The following is a 19,751-nucleotide window of genomic DNA, read 5'->3' as shown; positions in this document are numbered from 1 at the left end:
CCAAATTCAACATCAAGGAGCCCTTGCAAAATTGAAATCAGGGTGAAAACTCTCCACTGGTTGAAGTCATACCAAGCACAAAGGAAGATAATGTGGTCGTTGGAGGCCAATCATTTCAACCCGCGCATCACTGCAGGAGTTCCTCATGGTAATGTCCCAGGCCCAATCATCTTCAGCTGCTTCATCAATGAACTTATGATTGCACAGTGTTCAGTACCATTCACAGCTCCTCAGATACTGATGCAGTTCATGCCCACATGCAGCAATACCTGGACTACATTCAGGCTTGGGCTGTTAAGTGGCAAGTAACATTCGCACCACAAAGTGCCAGGCAATAACCATCTCCAACAAGAGAGAATCTAACCATCTCCCTTGATGTTCAACGGCATTACCATCGCTGAATTCCCCCCACCATCAACATCCTGGAGGGTTATCACTGACCAAAGAGTCTTAGAGTCATACAGCACAGAAACAAGCCCTTCGATCCATCTTGTCTGTGCTGGCCATCAAGCACCTATCTATTCTAATCCCATTTTCCAGCACTTGGCCCATAGCCTTGTATGTTATAGCGTTTCAAGTGCTCATCTAAATACTTCTTAAATGTTTTGAGGGTTCCTGCCTCTACTACCTCTTCAGGCAGTGTGTTCCAGATTCCAACCACCCTCTGGGTGAAAAAACATTTCCTCAAATCCCCTCTAAACCTCCTGCCCCTTACCTGAAATCTATGCCCCCTGGTTATTGACCCCTCCGCTAAGGAAAAAGTCTCTTCCTATCGAGCCTATCAATGTCCCTCATAGTTCTCTATACCTCAATCATGTCCCCTCTCAGCCTTCTCTGTTCTGAGGAAAGCAACCCTAGCCTATCCCGTCTCTCTTCATAGCTGAAATGCTCCAGCCCAGGCAGCATCCTGGTGAATTTCCTCTGCACCCTCTCCTGTGCAATCACATCCTTCCTAGAGTGTGGTGACCAGAACTGTACACAGTACTCTAGCTGTGGCCAAATAGCATTTTATACAGCTCCATCATAACCTCCCTGCTCTTATATTCTATGTCTCGGCTAATAAAAGCAAGTATCCCATATGCCTTCCTAACCACCTTATCTACCTGTGCTGCTGCCTTCAGTGATGTGTGGACAAGTACACCAAGGTCCCTCTGACCAGAAACATAACTGGACCAGCCATATAAATACTGTGACTACAAGAGCAGATCAAAGGCTGAGAATTCTGTCTCCCCATTGACTGTCCACCATCTACAAGACACAAATCAGGAGTCTGATGGAATACTCTCCACTTGCCTGCGTGAGTGCAGCTCCAACAACACTCAAGAAGCTCGACATCATCCAGGACAAAGCAGCCCACTTAATCGGCACCCATCCACCACGTCAAACATTCACTTCTCTCCACCACCGACGCACAGTGGCAGCAGTGTGTATCATCCACAAGATGTACTGCAACAGCTCGTCAAGGCTCCAACAGCACCTTCCAAATCCACAATCTCCACCAAGCAGAAGAACAAGGGCAGCAGAGGCATGGAAACACCACTCTGCAAGTTCCCCTCCAAATCACATACCATCCTGGCTTGGAATTATATCACTGTTCCGTCACTGTTGCTGGGTCAAAATCCTGGAACGTCCATCCTAATAGCACTGTGGGTGTACCTACCCCACATAGATTGCAATGGTTCAAGAAGGCAGCTCACCACCACCTTCATATGGGCAATTAGGTATGAACAATAAATGCTGGCCTTGCCAGCGATGCCTGCACCCCATTAAGCAATAAAGAAAATTGAAAATGCAATTGTTATGCTAATTTCTTGTGAGATTAAAACTAAATTAAATATCTACCAAAACCTAAAGGGGTTCATTCGGTAGTTAAGATATAATGGAATCTGTGACTCTTTACACTGAACAAACGTCAGGAAAGTCCTCAAAGATGCTCCTACTTCGCCAGTGTTACTTTGCCGAAATGCAATGGAATCCCCATTTAAGCTCGTAAACAGGTTTTTTGTTTCTACCTTTCCGGCCAGGTAACTCCGGCTGAGCGGGAATAGCTCCGAGGAATTTCCTGGCCAATATCTTCTTTTACTCAAATAAGTATAACATTTGTGTAAGTATTTTAGAGGTAGCAAAGTGTTGCTTTATATACTGTGCAACTTCAGGAACAAGAGAAAGAAACTCAAAATGCTAACAACAACAAAAGAATGACCCCTCACCAACCTGCCTCACAACCCCCATTATTCTCCCCGAACTGACTGAGATGCTTCAATGGGCCTTGCCCCTTAAATGGTTCTCCTCCTGGCAATGTTCAAGGGAAAAGTGTAAGCAAAAGGTGGGGGAACAGGGTGAGTGTTTGCTTATGTGTATATTGGGGACAAAGTGCAAAGCAAGAGGTTACATAAACTTACTGCTGAAGACTTGTGTAGCCCACCACTGTCTATATATATATATAAATGTGGGTATGCTTTCTATGCAAAATTCAGGGTACATGACATCCATCAAAAAGGTGGGTTTTGTTTATTGCAAACTTTCTAAGTTTGTCAGATTTATATTGGCAACATTATAGACAAGGTTGCCTGAACAAAATCTATGGTAATAGTTAAAAATTCACCATGCAATATAACATTTGTCATAAGCAACAAATTTCTAAGATTTTGCTAATGGGAAAATAATGGGTAATTGTGTGCATATTTTGTTAGCACACATTTTAAGGATTCTTAAACTTGCACTCATTTGTGACGACACACTTTTACTTTTAAAAAAACCATATTACTCTTCATCTGATTTATCAGTTCCTGAAGAGAATATCTACACCATGACAGATTCTGCATAGTTAACATAGAAGAGAAAAGAGCATGTAAAATAGTTTTCTTAAAACTGTTTACATTGAATTTTAAATATTATATTATGGTGCCCAAATAAAGACCAGCAGCATCACTACATTTTATTAGAATACACAATTTTTCTATGCCCTTGGAAATAAAGAGGCTTAAAGTCATAAAATAGTCACCTGCTTCAAGATGCCAGCTGCCATCTCATGACCACAGTCAAATATTACGTGGAATTCCTTATTTCTTTTCATTTCCTTCAGCAAAGGCTTGGAATCCTTTGTATCTGCTGGAAGCTGCCGAATTTTCAAGCGGATACTATACCGAGACGGAGCTTTAATGAGCTCTTGTAACCGTATCAGACCTTGAGAAGATGGAAAAAAAAATGCAAATGCAACATAAGATGTCTGACCTTGTGGGGGAAATTTATCCTGTCACTGAGTAAGAAAATTAATTGGCATTTACTCACTTCGCTGCACATTACACAAAAATACAATGAAGCAGATGAATCTTCTTTTAAGGATAACTGATGTATCACTCTGTGCCCATGTGTGACATGTATGCCAATGCAGCAATTAAACCTCCCATATGCCAGTGCACAGATTCATATCCTGCACATGTCAAAGGCCACTTGCTGAATTGCATCACCTTCCACAGACTGACATGTCCACTGAAATACATTAATTTTTAATGACTATTACTGTGGCAATGAATGATGCCTATAAAATTTACTTAATTCATTCTGAAGAGGAGTGCTCATAATAAATTTACAATTTCACTCGTGCCTCTCACGATCATAATGAGGCTTTTTTAATTTTGTATGTTTGGTGAATTTTAGTGCTGTTGTGGAATATCAGTGCCAGAAAATGGAACACTTTACTACTTTTCACACAAAAACACTTCCCTGTTAGATACATTCCAGTCAGTACAGTGAAGCTCCCAACAGGCATGTTAACCCCAAGTTCAGGGAAGCAGCTCTCTGCTGCATTATTATGATTTTTAAAAGAATTTCCTACATCAACCACCCTAACGGCCTATCTGAGCGAGATTGAGCACTTGGTTATTAATTTGTGCCAAATCGAGTGCAGTTTTATGCTGTGGATTCACAAGCACCAGAAGCTGGATTGAGGTTGTTGACCATGAAGTCTGGGACTGATTCAAACCAAGGTCTCAGAGGTGAAAGTATAGAGTTCTGACCCAGTGCACCACTCAATCCTCCAGCATATTTCTATTTAATGTCTGTGCACTGTGCCTGCAGCATAGTATATTAGTTATTGATCCTCAGTCACACAATGTTCTGGCCCTTCACCTTCCTTTCTCAATAAAAATGAATATTTAAAAACTGCAGTGAAAAGTATCAACGCTGCTCTTTAAATAGCACACCACTAAATACTAGAATCACTTAGTAAAAGGAAAATAATAGAAAGAACAATCTACTTTAATTCTAAAATGTTGGCATACAGTTAACAGATATGCTGTACTGTTACTTGGCCTATGTTTGCCTGTGGCTGGAAGACTGTAATTATAAAGACAAAGGAGTTTCATTGAATCACTTAATAAGCCACAATCACTCGGTGAGATATGTTAGTTTATAGAGCAAATGTGGTGGTGTTCTCAGGTTTTTTTTCCTATAAAGACTGATCACTGGTTGCCTGAGGGAATTCTTGTAAGGGATAAAGGACTTTATTTGATGACTGTCTCAGGGTCAATTGGCTAACTCAGCTACAGTATCTTCCATTGTACTGCTTGACACTGTGGTAAGAAAACATATTTTGATTCCGGGGGGGAGGAAGAGTAGTGACTTTGGAAACCCTTCCATTCATCTGCAAAGTTGCTTTAACAAAGTGCCACTTCATGTAGCTACAGACTTTGGTTATCCAAAGTCTCAGCAGGTTATTCAGTGGGTAACTGAACTATACAAACTAGGAAGATCCTGGGCTTGATTTCCAATCAGTTCACTAATATCAGCAAAACATTCATTGGACTTCAACTTCCATAGGTTGGGAGCAGGAAAAACAATCAGCCAGGGCACCACCTGGCCCTGATCCCCACTCAACAACACCTGTTTAGAAGTTTGTATACGTGAATAAGGTTGGTGAGCTACAAGCACAAATAGCAGTATGGGAATATGATGTCGAATGGAAATGTGGCTTAAAAGCAGTGAGGACTGGGTGCTTAATATACAAGGATATAAAATGTTCAGAAAAGTTACAGAAGGAAAAAAGGGAGGTTGAGTGACAGTACTGATTAGGGAAAACACTGTAGTGTTGGAAAGAGGGGATGTCCTTGAGGGGGCAAGGACAGAATCTATTTGTTTAGAGTTGAGAAGCAAAAAAGGTATGATCACGCTACAAAATGTTTTTGCCTCCCTTATGTTATGAAAGTCACCATCAACTTCATATCATTAATTTGCTCTACAGTCAAAGTGTATCAAATGGCAGCCAGCATGTAGCGTCCTGCCCCGCGGTTCAGTGCAGGTTCTCCTCCTGGCTGTCAGGGTAAGGCGGGAGGTCCCCATTCCTGCAGATGGAGTGCGAAGATCCTCCCGCCTTACCAAGACAGCCTGGATGGAGGTAGCAGAGGAGGGTGCAAGAGCAGAGATGCCACTCCATCCTTACGCCTTGTGGATCCTGCCTCACCATCTCCGCTCTGTGGGATAACTCGTAGAACATGGATGCAGTGCCACAAGGCGCATCAATTACTTGCTCAGATCAGCGAGGGTAAGTGGTCCTGGTGAAGCTGCTCCATGGATTTCTTCCATTGCTCTGTGTCTTTCAGGCAGAGGGGATGCAAGGAATGCAGTGGAATGCGTGAGCAGCCTTGGTGCCATTCACTAAATGATGTTGCGCCAAGATGAAGATTGGCGTACTTTATATGATTGGATGTGTCGAGCGAAAGCCAATACAAAATGAGTGATGTTGGTGCATGTATGCAATGGTTGTGATGCATCATTTGCCATGTCATTAAATCTGCACTGTCTGCTGCAGGATAAATGAAACCACAACCAGCGCGAGCATGCCAAGGCGGGAGGAGGGGTGCCTGACCTCAACTGCTGACCACGGCAGAGGAGGAGGCATCTGAGATCACGAGAGAGGAGGGAGGCAGGGCGAGCGGAGATGGCGAGGCAGGATCCACAAGGCGTAAGGATGGAGTGTCATCTCTGCTCGCACCCATATGTGGAAACTAAAGGAAATTGTGTGAACTCATGTAAAGCAGATGCTTAAAGTGCCTATTTGTGTCTCACTGCAGGTGCCCGCACTCGAGTTGCAGAATGCTGCGAGGTCCAAGAATCCTCCTCTGGGGAGCGAGAAGAAGCCAACGCCCCAGACAGTGCACCGTCAACTGCCTCTTCTTCCACCCAGCGCAGACACATCCACATGGCCTGTGGGGGTTTGAGATTAGAATCTGGGTCACAGGCTGGTGCGCACGACACAGACATGTCCCAGCAGCTGAGGGAGCATGTGCCAGCCGGGTTCCCTGACAATCAGAGGACTGCTGAGAACCAGGTCCCCGCTCAGCCCCAGGCTCATGATGATCCTCTGTTTGTTGCCACGAGAAGTCTGCTGGATGTGCAGCAAATCCATGTGGAAAATATGTCAGAGATGCCTGAGGTCATGCGTGGCTTTGCATGTGCCATGGAGGAGTCCATGCAAGCCATGACGTCTGCCATGTCCCAGGCATTTGAGCATTTGGCTTCCTCAGTCGAGAGTCTAGCGAGCTCCAAGGTGAATCTGGTTGAGCACTTGAGCCATATGTGATCTGATCTGTACTCCATCACTGTTGCCATTGGCTCCATGCAGAAGAGTCTAATCGAAAGGGGGACAAGGATCCTGAAACTCCATCCAGGTGTTCCTTCCCCTTAGGGAGACAGGTATGTGCCATCGTGCACAGATGGAGGAGGAGAGTATGCAGCTTCCCCAAGGCCTTCCTCTCAGGACTCCTCCAGGGTAAGCAGAGTCTCGTCCTTTCCCCCCGATATTGACCCCCCCTTACCTCCAGCAGGCGAGCACATGGGGAATACTCAAGCACCATTGCTGCAGATCCCCAGAAGGATGGAGCCATCAAGTCCCCATTCCTCCAGAGGATGCCCGCCACAGTTATCCACAACAACGGGGCAGTGCACGAAGCAGACTGCCTCCACCTCAACTGCTAATGTTGGGGTAGCACCTAGACGTAGTGGGAGAAAAAAGAAATCGAAAGAATTTTGATTACGAAGATGGCATGGGTGCTGTACAAATTGTGACAATTGAAAAGATTTATTAATACATTTTTATTTCATGCAAAACTTGATCCACTCTCGGTAATGCTTTGCTTGGTTACAGATAGATATAAAGAAGTTTTTTGGAGGCCTATGGCAGGAATGCAATGAAGTTTGCAAAGCATCTCAGGAAAATTCCAGTGACAATATCTCATTAGAATTTGAGGCTTCACTCTTCAATGATGGCTGTTATCCTACTGATGGATTAATAACTTTTTCCAATACTGTCTTGCCTACTTTTGTTTTCTACAGTCACAACATTACATCGTTTGCAGTGGTGTGTAGTCACATTCATCGTAGCCCATAGATGATTTCAAATGTCAATCACATGAAAGTGCTGCATTACTTCGTCAAGATTGCAGAGATAAATAAGACCTCCTGCAAAAAGGAATTTCTGTGGGGAATTGTTATGTCTCTCCTCCTAACATTCCTTGATGATGTGGCTTAGTGTTGGCTGAAACGTGCATTAACTAGGTTCTCACTAATGTCCCTTCCATGTCCCTCCATGGTCCTCATATTGATGATGACATCATTGTCATTGTTGTCCTCCTCCTCATTCTCTTCATAGTCATCCTCACTTGCTCCTCCACCTGCAGAATGTTGCTGTGTCTGACTGCAAGGTTGTGCAAGGCACAGCAGACAACGATTATTCATGACACCCTCTGCGGCGTGTACTGAAAAACACCTCCAGACCAGTGAAAGCAACAAAATCGTATTTTCCACATGCCAATGGTGTGTTCAATCTCTCTGGTGGATGCGTGAGTGACATTATACCTCTCTTCAGCAGTAGTTTGGGGATGCCACACTGGTGTCATCTACCATGTACAAAGGGGATAACCCTTGTCACCCAGGATCCATCCATCTACTTCAGCTAGTTCCACAAAAACTTCTGGCAGCTGCGAGTTCCTCAAATGTAGGAGTCATGACAGCTCCCTGAAAACATGCGCAAATATACATAATTCTTCACCTGTGGTCACAAACCAGTTGTACATTTAAAGAGTGGAAGGCTTTGCGATTAACAAAGACAGCAGGCTAAACCCAGGGAGCTCTAATGGCCACATGAGTACAGTTGATCACCCCTTGCACTCTAGGGAACCCAGCAATGGTGCCAGAGGCTGCAGACCTTGCTGCCTGGCTGTCCTCATCTACAGTAAGTCGATGAAATCATTGGCACTTCGACAAAGGGCATTGGTCACCTCCTTGATGCACCTATGGGTCACAGACTGTGAGATGTCACATATGTCACCTGTGGACCCCTGGAAGGAGCCACTGGAGAAAAAATTGTGTGCAGCAGTCACCTTGAGGGCAACTGGCATGGGATTCCCACTGAAGCCGAGCGACTGCAGGTCATGCTGCAGGATCCTACAAATTTCTGTGATCATTTCATGTGACATCCTTAGGCATCTCTAGCATTTCCTCTCTGACATTTGAAGGTAATTTGACCTTGTTCTGAGGATGTGATGATGTGCCACTGCCTGTCTTCAATAATGCCGTTGTTGGATGTTATCATTTGGAGCATCCTCACCTTGCTGTTCTGCCTGCTGCTGCCATTCAAGCATCATGTGTTGAGTGAAAAGAGCCCTCCTTTGTCTCTCTCTTTGTTCTTGTCCCATGGTACTGGACAAATTAGCTGTATGAGACCCATGTCATTGTGGCTTTTCTGAACAATAAATCAGCAGAAGTGGGATTCAGCCCTCTGTTGCTAGTGAGCTGAAACATTGAGGCAATGAACAGCTCCCTTACATCTGCCTTCAAATCGCAGCCAGGTATAAGACACACCTGCTGTTGTTTCTCTCCTCTTACTCTTCTTGATTGTCCGCATGGTTCCCATTATCATTGGAGAAAATGGTGCATGTGGAATTTAGGCCAAGTCTTCCCACCTTCCAAACTCCTCCTGCAACCTTCCAGCTTCAACCCATCAATGGGCTGAATTTTACAGACCCTCTGACGTCAGGGGTCACGGCGGGGAGGCGGGGGTGGAACTGGAAAATGCCTCCGGGAGAGGACCGCCACGCACCCCGACGGCGGAAGGGCCCAGCCTGATATTGCCGGCGGCGAGGCCTCGTGGCGGCACCCACCCCCACCCCCCCCGACCCCCCGCTGCCCAGCGACGGAACTGCCATTTAAATATTTAAATTAATTAAAATCAATGAATTAATCAGACATACATTCCTGCCTTCTGTCCCGGTGCGACCTTTGAGCCACTGGCCGGCACACCCATGCCTTTGGATCCCCGTTCGGGGAACTGAGGCAGAACACTAGTGGGGAGGGGGGAGGAGGCAAGTTTCTCAGTGCAAGGGGTGGAGGAGCGGGGTCAAAGTCATCTCATTGGTGTAGGGAATGGTGGGAAGGGTTATAGTTTAATGTTTATGTACTTTGGGGTGGGAAGGGCAAGTGGACAAGGTAAGTGTTTTGGGGGGTGCAGAGGGCAAGTATTTAATTTAATTATTATTGGGGGTGGGACGGGGAAGAATAATTGTATTTAATTTTTTTTATTCAATGTCTCTTTCAATATTTAAATGGAACAGTAGGACTCAAAGCCCTTTAAAAATGGCGTCAGCGCCAGCTCGCAGGCAGCTGACACCATTGCCGGGGACAGACAGCCCACCCCCTCCACGTCATTGGATGGGGGGGGACGGTCTGCCCCAGCTTTTTAAGTGATCTGCCGCACTTAATATCACGGAGGCTCTGCCACGTGCAGCCCACACAGGCGGGCTGCCATTGTTTTAACCCGCCGCCGATTTCAGCAGCGGGAGTACAAATTTCAACCCAATGTTACCATTACCTTTAATTCTGTTACCATTGAGCCTCTCCCCATAACTGTGCACAGTGTAATCATCAATGTATCCATGCCATCCCTCCCCCTGTTCCCACTCCCATTACTATCAACGCTTACCCTTGAACCTCCTCACATTGAACTGACCAGTGTTGCTGAGTCCCGCTCCCCTCCATATGAAGCTGTCGAATACCACCCATTAGTCTTGACCTTCCCCCCTACAGAATCCATTTGCCCCCATTGACTGTAACCATTTCATCTGCTAGCCAGTACCCTCAATTTGCCCCACAGCTCCCTGGCATCGACAGCACTCATCCTTCCCTTTAGACCCTTGCCAAATATCTTTACACAGTATTGATCTAATCCACCCACCATCCCCGTATCTTCACCATCAACAGCATCCATTCAACAACCTGCATTCTCCACTCCACACTCCCTTGCTCCTCCATGCACCCAATCAGCCTCACCCTTTCCTCCCTGATTACCCTCCTCTGCCCCACCCATGACGTCACTGCCATTCCTTGAGGTGATTCACCCTTGCTGGTGCCGAGCCTGAAGGCAATCATCCATTCCAATGCTGGCGTTAGTTTCGCCGATGAGTTAAAGAGAGAAAAGCACAGTCCTAATACTGAACTGCACAAATCCGACTGTTGCACGCCATGTTGAAACATTCATGAATTCAGGAATATTGCTCGCCATTCACTTAATCTGGCAGGAAGGACTAAATTGTAACTATGCGTGGGTAATGAGTATTCATGTTATTTAAATGAATACAAAGCTGCAATCTGCCACCCCGCTGGGGGACCCCCGGAATGTCGCAACCCCCCCCCCCCCCACAACAGAATTAATTCCTCTAAACTATCCCGCCCTCAGGAATGTAAAAAAAACCCTCCTGCCTAATTATATCACCCCGCATGCCACCAAATCCGCCACGGAGGACAATTTCAAATTCCCTCCAAGTGTCTCTTTGTCACTGCGACAACCTTCTGAACAACATAATACTCAGATTCAGAAACAGATAATATCTACACATATTCACAATAGTGTCCATTTCCCCAGAAGAAATAGGGAAATTCTCTGTAATTGTGCCACAATCCTATCTCCTCAAAACAAAAGATTGAATCTATAATCCAAAAAATTGGACGAGCGACTTCAAAATAAATTGTTCTTATTTTCCTCCCATCTGTAAAAATTCATCCACCTGCAATAGGAAAATAATTTCATTCTTCCCATTATATTCAGTTCCTGGCCACAAAAAAATTAGCAATTCATAGCGTATACTCAAAACTTCTTCACTACTGCGGGAGACTCTACACATAATACACAACAAGTCACTATCTTGTTAATCACTTGCCATCACATAGATGAAACCACTTGAAGTCTTTTAAAATTTTCATCAGCACTAAGGAGCTCAAAATTCTCAATTCAAAATGTTGTCAGTTATTTCAAGTACAGAAGTGGGGGAAACACCTTGTCAAAATGTCACTTCAGTCTGACTAAATAATCCTGTCAGCTTCCAAAGTGCACACCTATTCTTTAATTGGTATAGTGAAGAATTCATGAGGACATCACAAATTCCTCAAGTGTTCTTGTTCCTCTCTATCTCTTTGAGTCACTATAGCTATCACTGCATGCCACATTGCAAGACAGATAAAATACATTTTAATTAACTGAGGACATATAAGAAAAAGGTCACTACTTGACCTGTGAAGGAAACCTGAGATGCAAACTTCACTTCCTACTTAAGGACCATGCAAGTAAGCTTTAAATTAGGGACCTTGTCACTTGCATTTCTAGTGACGAATTTTTGTCTGATTGTTCCACTTATTCCACTAGCAATTTTTCCACAATAATACTATGCTCACATGAAAAGAGTTGAACTGACTCGTGAGGTGGTTTATGAATATAGCTCAATCATCTCCTCTACAGGGTAAAATACATCACATTTTGTTGTCCTTGTACATAAATTACATTTTCAAATTGAAAGCAAATATTAACTTAAATGTTGCAATTTAATAGACGTGTTTCCTTATACTAAGAAGGATCTTTGGAATGTTAAGATTCAGGAAAACATTGACCATCTTTGAAATGCTCCACAGAATCACAGAATCTCTCAGTCTCCTGGGGTGATGGCTCTTTATCGACAACTAACCTTTGTATATTAGCCTTCAGTAAAAGACTCATTTTAATATTCTGAATGTATCAACACCAATATTTCCTTCAATAACTACATGTCTTCTGTACAATGTCAGCATACAACATAGTACTTAGACAGAAAAATAAAAATGGTGAATGCTGGAAATAAATAGAGTTGAGGTACAGACCAGCCATGATCTAATTGAATGGCAGAAGTGACTTAAGGCTGAATAGCCTGCTCCAAATCCTATGTTTCCATATAAATTTGCAATAGAAACTGAATATTCAGGATTTATACAGCAGGCCAAACAGCCTCTGAAAGAGAAAGCCAGACTTAATATATCATGTCGCCATTTATCAGAATCCATCCGACGAAAAGTCACATCCAAGACAAATTTCAAATATCAGTCCAAGGCTTCAAATCTCTTTCAGATGTTGATTGACCTGCGGTGCTTTTCTAGTGCTTCCTGTTTTTATTACAATTGTAACACTAATTCACAAAATTAAATTTCAGGTGAAAGATTTTCCAACCTTTTTTTAAATCGAACGATCCTGCTCTGCATTGTTCATTAGTGTTACTCCAGTATATAAATTATTCAATGCTGTAATTAAAATCTGTGTCAGGCAAATTGGTTTTTTTTATTTCATCCAGCATGTATTATAATGTTTGTTTGTTTTCCCTTATTTAATTCATAGAAATGTAATGTAAAAAAATGTGCAGCAATTTCTTACTTTAATTATTAAACATGATTACAATAAGAGTAGCAATGTCATGTGTTGGAATAATCTCTAAAATTACAAACAAACCTCAGTCGAACAAACGATGTAACTGTAAAATTCAACACACTTTCTAAGGTGGTCCAGATGTCTATACGTAAACCAGAAGTAATTCCAATAACATCAGCTCATGGATCACAAATGGCCTTGAAAATGACCAACATTTCTGTCAAGTATCAAATCATTTCTTCCTTCCTTCTTTCCTTCCCTTTTTTCTCTCTACACAAACGTATGGATTGAAATTTATCAACTTAGGTGCAGCGAACCTGTGGGAGGCACATAACCTACTCATTCTTTGGGCGCAATCAATGGATTATTTCTCACAATGCGATGGTTCTCCATCTCTAATTGTATACTATTTTCCAGTTCTGATTGAAGCTCAATTAATATCAGCAGAAAGGCTTAAAATTCAATGGGAGAAACACTGATCTAAAGAATCACTTTGCTGGTTTTCATGAGGTTATAATAAGGAGGTCTTAATCTACTTCTTTGGGATACTGATATAAAGCTTGACTTTTCTGGGCAGACATAAGCTCAATCCTTTCTCTGTGAAAGGGTCTTTGCAGTTCTATAAAAATGAGCACGTTTAATGCCTGGAACAAATGGTGCAAGCTAGCCTATTAGTAAAATCCCTGTGGACCGTTCTGGCTCTATCATTGTCTCAGTGTGCTGAATCCTTCTTTCTGTCCAAACATTTTCCATTCTCGACAGTAAATTTAATGTTCCATTTATATTTCCATCCATTACATGTGGATTCAGGACAATTCTAGTCTCACTCTCGCTTCACCTGACAATGCATATCATAGATCTTCTGAAATATGCTTTTCAAAATGTATATTACACATAGCATTGTTATTTGGGAACTGGATCATACCAAAAAATGAAATTATATTTGAGACATAACTTAATCAAGCTCTTTACTTGGAGTGAATGCTTGTATGTAGAAGCCTGCATAATATACATCTACCAAAGTCGAAGCTAATTTTCCTTTCTTTCCATCTGAAAAATAGGGCAGTAGAGCACATAGAATGTAGAATAATAATATTTATTTCTGAGCAAACTGGCATCTAGCATCCACAACAACATTAGCATGAGTTTTGATTAGGCACTAACTGCAAGTTTGTGATAGTATAACATCATAATTAAAGTGGCTAAAAGTGTACACGTGGACAGCTGTGAACCAGATACTAATGTTGAGACAGAAAATCACAGAGAATGCTCTACTTGTATGAGAGAAGCCAATGCCTCAGCGTTTAAGGATATTTGTGCATTATGTGAGGGAGGTGCTCTCTTCAGTGTTATACAGAGGAACAATGATAAATCAGATTATCAGGAAATACTTAAGCAGCTACTAGTAACTAAAATAATCTATTTGGAGAGTTAGGACAAACAAAGTACAAGGACCTCTTAGATAAGACTGAAATGATAAGCTCAAGTTGTTTCAGAAACTATGAAGTGGTGGTGAGTGTAAGTGCATTACCATTCAGCATGGTTGGCACAAATGTCAAGTATCAGTCTGCTTCTAAACAGGGTAAGCAGGACTTGGCTGGAGAGTAATGACAGGTGGAGTGAAGGGTCATGCGTGGGCAGCTTAAGAGGTGATGGTGGTGAAGTGGTAATGTCACTGAGCTAGTAATTCAGAGATACAGACTAATGCCCTGGGGACATGGGTTCAACTCCCACCATGGCGGAATTTAAATTCAATTAATTAATAAAAGTCTGGAATTGAAAGCTAATCTCAGTAACAGGGCCATGAAACTATTATTGATTTTGCAAAAACCCATCTGGTTCACTAATGTCCTTTCGGGAAGGAAATCTGCTGCCCTTACCTGGTCTGGGCTACATGTGACTCCAGACCCACAGCAATGTGGTTGACCCTTAACTGCCCTCTGAAATGGTCTAGCAAGTCACTCAGTTACCAAGGGTAATTAGGGATGGCCAACAAATGCTAGCATTGCCAGTGACACCCACATCCCATGAAAGAATAATTTAAAAAAAGCTTCTGACAGCATGGGCTGGATTTTTATTACGGAGTCGGGAACAAGGAACCGGGTCTGGTTTTGGGTCAGAAACCTGCCTCCTGTGGGAAGCTGATTCAGATTGCAATTTTCAAATGGGTAACTGTTATCAAGATGGGTTTCCTGTCCTCTTACAGCCAGTGGGATTGAAAATGGCAGTGGGTGAGATCAAGTACAGGGCTCAAATGGTTCCCATGGCAGCCATCACTGAGGCTGCTTGTTGTCCTGAGGGAGAGATCTGCCTTCCACAGTGCTAGAGGGAAGGGGGATGTCACAGAGGAGCTGGAGGGCAGGCACGAGGGGCAGGGCAGACCCTCAATTCATCGATGTAAATCTGGATCTAATGCTAGAGGCCATAAGGGAGAGGAGGGTGTCAGGAGAAGGCCACCTCATCATGCTGCAGGGGCACCTCTCTGTTCAGTGTTAACCCCCTCTGCCCCTCTTCCTCCTCCTTTCTTACCCCCTGCTCCTCCCCCGATTGTCTTGTTCCTTCCAGGGCCTCACTATCCTCAAGGTCCACAACTCTCTGGAGGGCCATATTATGGAGAACACAGCAGACCACCACAATGACCGAGATCCTTGCATGATGGTATTTGAGAGTGCCACCCGACCGGTCCATGCACTGGAATCGCACCTTCAGAAACCCGATGGCCTGCTCAACGGTTGGCCTGCTGAGCAGGTGGCATTGGTTGTTTTGCCTCTGTCTGAAGCTCCCGCAAAGGGATCCCATGACTCCTTGGCTGCACCCATGCAGTTTGGGGGATGGAGTGAAGCACCCAGGCAGCCTGGACTGCCAGAGGATGAAGGTGGCATGGCAGCTGTCAGGAAAACGAGCGCACGCATGGAGGAAGTTCTTGTTGCGGTCGCGAATCATTTGGGCGTTGAGGCAGTGGAAACCCTTTCTGTTGACCACTCTCACTGGCCGGTCACTGGGTGTCTTGATGGCCACATGGGTGCAAGCAATGATGCCCTGCACCAGGGGAAATCCAGTGACGGAGGCTGAACCCAATGCCCTCTGTGCCAGCGCAGGTCCATCTGTGTAAAAGTGGGTGTAATCCCCTGCCCTCCTGACCTGCCCGATGGCCTGATGAGTTACCAACTGCCAGACGCCACCTAGGTCGACAGCTGATCCCTAGAGTGACCCGGTTGCATAGAGGTTTACGTGATGGAGATCCTGATAGATGCAGGTAAAGGACTGCCATGGGGGCCATGAAGCCTCAGGTCATCATGGATCAGAGCACAAAGGTCTGAGACCATCAGCCTGAATAGGCACAGGTTCCTACAGCACTGGCGCTCTGTCATTTGCAGGTAGCTGACTCTTCGGCTGTGCATCCAATGTCTTGGGTAGCGCTTTCCTCCCCTTGCAGCCCCCCTGATGTGCTCTTCTGGCCTCCTGCCATCCAGGAGATTGCAACTGCTGAAGCTCATCCTGGCTGCTCTGTCCAATGTCAGAATATCCTGTTCCCATCTGAACTCCCTCAGCTGAGCTTTGTGTGTTCACCAGGCCTTCTCCTGCCAACCCTAGCTGCCCCAGTGATGCCAGTGACCTCACGATTCCTGCCACTCACCACTGAGAAAAGCAAGTCTTCGAGCTGCAGGAATAGCCATTCTCTTGCACTTTTGAAACAGCTGAGCTTTAATTTGTGCCTCTGCTGTCTTTTAATCAGCCCTTCCCATATCCCTCACGGATCCCCCCAGTGTTCATGTCTTGAATACCCAGTTGGGCTCCTCCCATGGTGTCCTCCACGTTCCCAGCCTTTGAAAATTAATATTTTCTGCTGACAAGCCTGTTAATGAGCTCTTCATTGAGCTTAACAGGCAATTAATCAGAGGCGTGCACCCAACCTGCTCCCTCCCTCCCGGTGTCCCTTTAAAAATGGCGTCACATTCTGGAGGCAGGAGGTCCAGTGCTGACCTCCAAGAACATGATGTTCAAAGCGTGCTCACCTACATATCCACACTCAGCAGGCTTTAAAAATTTGGGCCCATATAATAGCTATTTATAGTACATATTTGGAACATGCCCCTGCACAGCCCACGAGTAGGCCATGCATCCACGCTCTGAAACGTAAGGCATCAGGCCAAGCAGATGAAGAAAAAGATAAAAAGTGTGAAAAGAACATACTTTGTGGGAAAAAAAATCGTAACAATCCTTGTGGCTTCCTTTTGACTAAGCTTGACCACTAATCCTTCAGCACAAAATAATAAAAACCATTATGTGAAAAACAAAATGTTATCTACCTTCTTATCTATGTTTCTTTAATGCAGGAGAAGATTTCTTCCAGCCATTAAACACAGTGGGAAGATTATCTCAGTTTGTAACTTTTTTTTTAGAAAGGATGCATTTATAACTTCACTGGAAGCAACAAACAGAAGAAAACATCCCATTATATGAACAACGTTTAGCTTGTAAAGAAAAAGGTGTGACCTGTATGGCTGAATGAGCAAACGTTTGTTTTTGTCTACTGTTGGTGCAAACAGTTCAGCCCCGGTTATAGCCACAATTGGTTAGATAAGTTCTTGATAGAACAATCATACACGGATGAGGGATGGAATTGTCCTGATGGGCCAAATGGTCTTTTCTCACTTGGACTTGAAGATCTAAAATGAATATTGTTAAACCTCAAAGAAACCTGTTTACAAATCTGGTTTGAAAAAAAAATCCAGTGCCAGCCAAACCTTTTCCGAAAGCAAATTCCATCACACAAGAGCAAACTAAAATCTAATTGTCCACAGTATGCCTTCCAACAACAAGAACATTAACAGTAAAACTGAACGATAAGATAAACGTAAGCTGCTTTTCAGAAAGGTATTTCTCAGTTTTGAATAATATTCCAGTGAACAATAACATCACCAAAACCACAAAGACATTTAATTGTTTGCAGTGGAAAGCTTTTATCTAAGCATCGTTCATCCAAACAGACTGGCTAATCAAACCAATTGGACCTCTGTGTATAATTATTTCATTCTGCTGCACAATAATTTCCTTGCTGAATTAGTATTGTTTAGTACAGTGCAACAGTGGAGTTAATGCACAAGTAGTTATTAGAATTATTAACTGATCCAAACTGTTTGGATAAGTAATGTCCCAGAGTACATACATATATTTACAAATGAGACCTCCCACTAGGTGGAAATGGGGCGGTAGCACCCCCAAAAAGGTAGCGAATGACCTATTGTCACATTTCTTCCAATGGTGTGACTGTTCCTATCTTCTTTAGGACCTACCACTGGGCAATTTAAGTGCCCACATGAGTCCGGTGGTGGTACAAAGGATTTTAGGACAGTAGTAGGTGGAATGTGCCTGTGCCAGGCTCCACAAAAAAACAACCTTGGCCACTGCCATACTAGGCCCCCGCTTCTCCCAAAAATGGACCATCGCCCCCACTCCACCGCTTTTTTCTAACTTTTCCCTGGTCGGCGGTCAGCAGGGATGCCCAATATTGCAGCAATCTGGAGCTAACAGACAGCCCTGAGGCACAAGTTCTCCACCTGCAGTCTGCCAGCCCTTCACCATTGAGCCCTAGCCGGCAGGCTATTGGGCAGTTGGCTGTCCAAACACCACTCAGGAGGGAAAATCTCCCCTATTTGTGAATGGAAATTCCCTCACTAATTATGGCAATCAGTGAAAATTTAGGTCAACAAGACTTCAGTATCCAATTCCTTTTTAATAGTGTGTGGGGAGAGCAAGGTTGTTGATTTCTGCCTAATATTATCAAAATGAGTGACTTTCAAAAGCTTGCGCTGATATAAAAGCGAAAACGACACTAAAATATTTTACAGTGGGGGTAACTTTGACTGTGTGATAGTGTAAAATGGGCAATATCGATTCAGCCTGCCAGTATACATCACCCCTGATTTGACTTCCATTGGAATGAAAATTGAGAAAGGTGTTTAACGGGCATCTGATTTGATATTGCCCATTTTACACTATCGACTGGAGTCAATATTATCCCCAATGTGTTTTAAAATGTTGCAGCTGCAGCACCCAAACAGCAATAAAAAATGTCTGAACAGTGAATCAACATACTTTGTTATTTTTCAGAGCAAAGGATTCATCCCCTTTGCATTGAAACTTCCCAAATCTCGAAATGCCATGTAATGAAAATGCAATTTGACATTTTCAGTCACTGCAAACAGCACAGGTCTTCATATACTTTACTGAAAATGAATTCTTATTTTTGCCAATAGGACCCAACATCTTAAGAGCATGCTTTTCGTTGTTTATATAGTTTCCGTGTGCACACGTACCTGTGCTGTCATCGTACACCACAGTGACAGTTTTCCATTTGAAGAAATGTACCAGATCCAGGATGGCTTGACTGAGGGAAGAGAAGTCTGGGTAGAGGTTGACGTAGAAAGAATCCCTGTTGTCTGAGACTTGATGTTTCCACCGGGTCTGTATGTGGGGAACCCCGAGTGCATTGCAAATGGACTGCACCGCGTTAGCTGAAGAACTATGAGAAGGCCCAAAGATGGCTGCCACCCCCAGAGACAGTTGATCACAGGCTGAAGAGGAGATATATAATTCTGTCAATAATGAGAGGAGAGAAAGCCGATGTGCTAGCAGGAATTATTCAGGGAAAAAAGAAACATATTCGCTTTACCACATAGTGAAGCAATTTTTTGCATGGTACGGTTAGCTTTACTTTGTTTCTTTCAGAATCACAATTTGCCTGAGAGTTTTATTTTCTTATTACTGACTAAAATTTCACTAACTACTGCGGCGCTCTCGGGTAAACCTCGAATACAGATGGATCTCATGCAGCGGAAACAGCACGAGGTACTTTACCTTTTCTGGATGCTTCAAAACTGTCGTAAATATTTATCCTTTGGATATCATATGTTAACGTTGTGTTTGGCAGCAGAGTTCTATTTCTGTTGATTGTATTTAAAGCAAACTTAAAGGCTAGTTCCTCTGCCCCAGATGGGCTTTTTTCCACTGACTCGAAAATACCTCCTGA

The 19,751-nt window shown here is 43.7% G+C and overlaps 1 protein-coding gene across 2 annotated transcripts in view; it reads right to left on the bottom strand.

Moving 5' to 3' along the window:
- Nucleotides 1–19,751, bottom strand: part of LOC137353107 (glutamate receptor ionotropic, kainate 2) — a 575,020-nt gene that overhangs the window by 310,762 nt on the left and 244,507 nt on the right. The window contains exons 2-4 of one of the 2 annotated variants that reach the window (XM_068019103.1): nt 19,580–19,747; nt 19,039–19,317; nt 3,005–3,186 (exon numbers count right to left, since the gene is read on the bottom strand). In XM_068019103.1, the coding sequence (XP_067875204.1) occupies nt 3,005–3,186; nt 19,039–19,317; nt 19,580–19,747 (629 nt within the window). The remainder of the gene's footprint in view (nt 1–3,004; nt 3,187–19,038; nt 19,318–19,579; nt 19,748–19,751) is intronic. The other variant, XM_068019112.1, reaches the window with a different exon arrangement.

This window comes from Heterodontus francisci, chromosome 3, assembly GCF_036365525.1.
Source record: "Heterodontus francisci isolate sHetFra1 chromosome 3, sHetFra1.hap1, whole genome shotgun sequence".
NCBI lineage: Eukaryota > Metazoa > Chordata > Chondrichthyes > Heterodontiformes > Heterodontidae > Heterodontus > Heterodontus francisci.
Note: the sequence above shows the minus strand (reverse complement) of the source record. Positions and strands in the feature narration are given on the sequence as shown.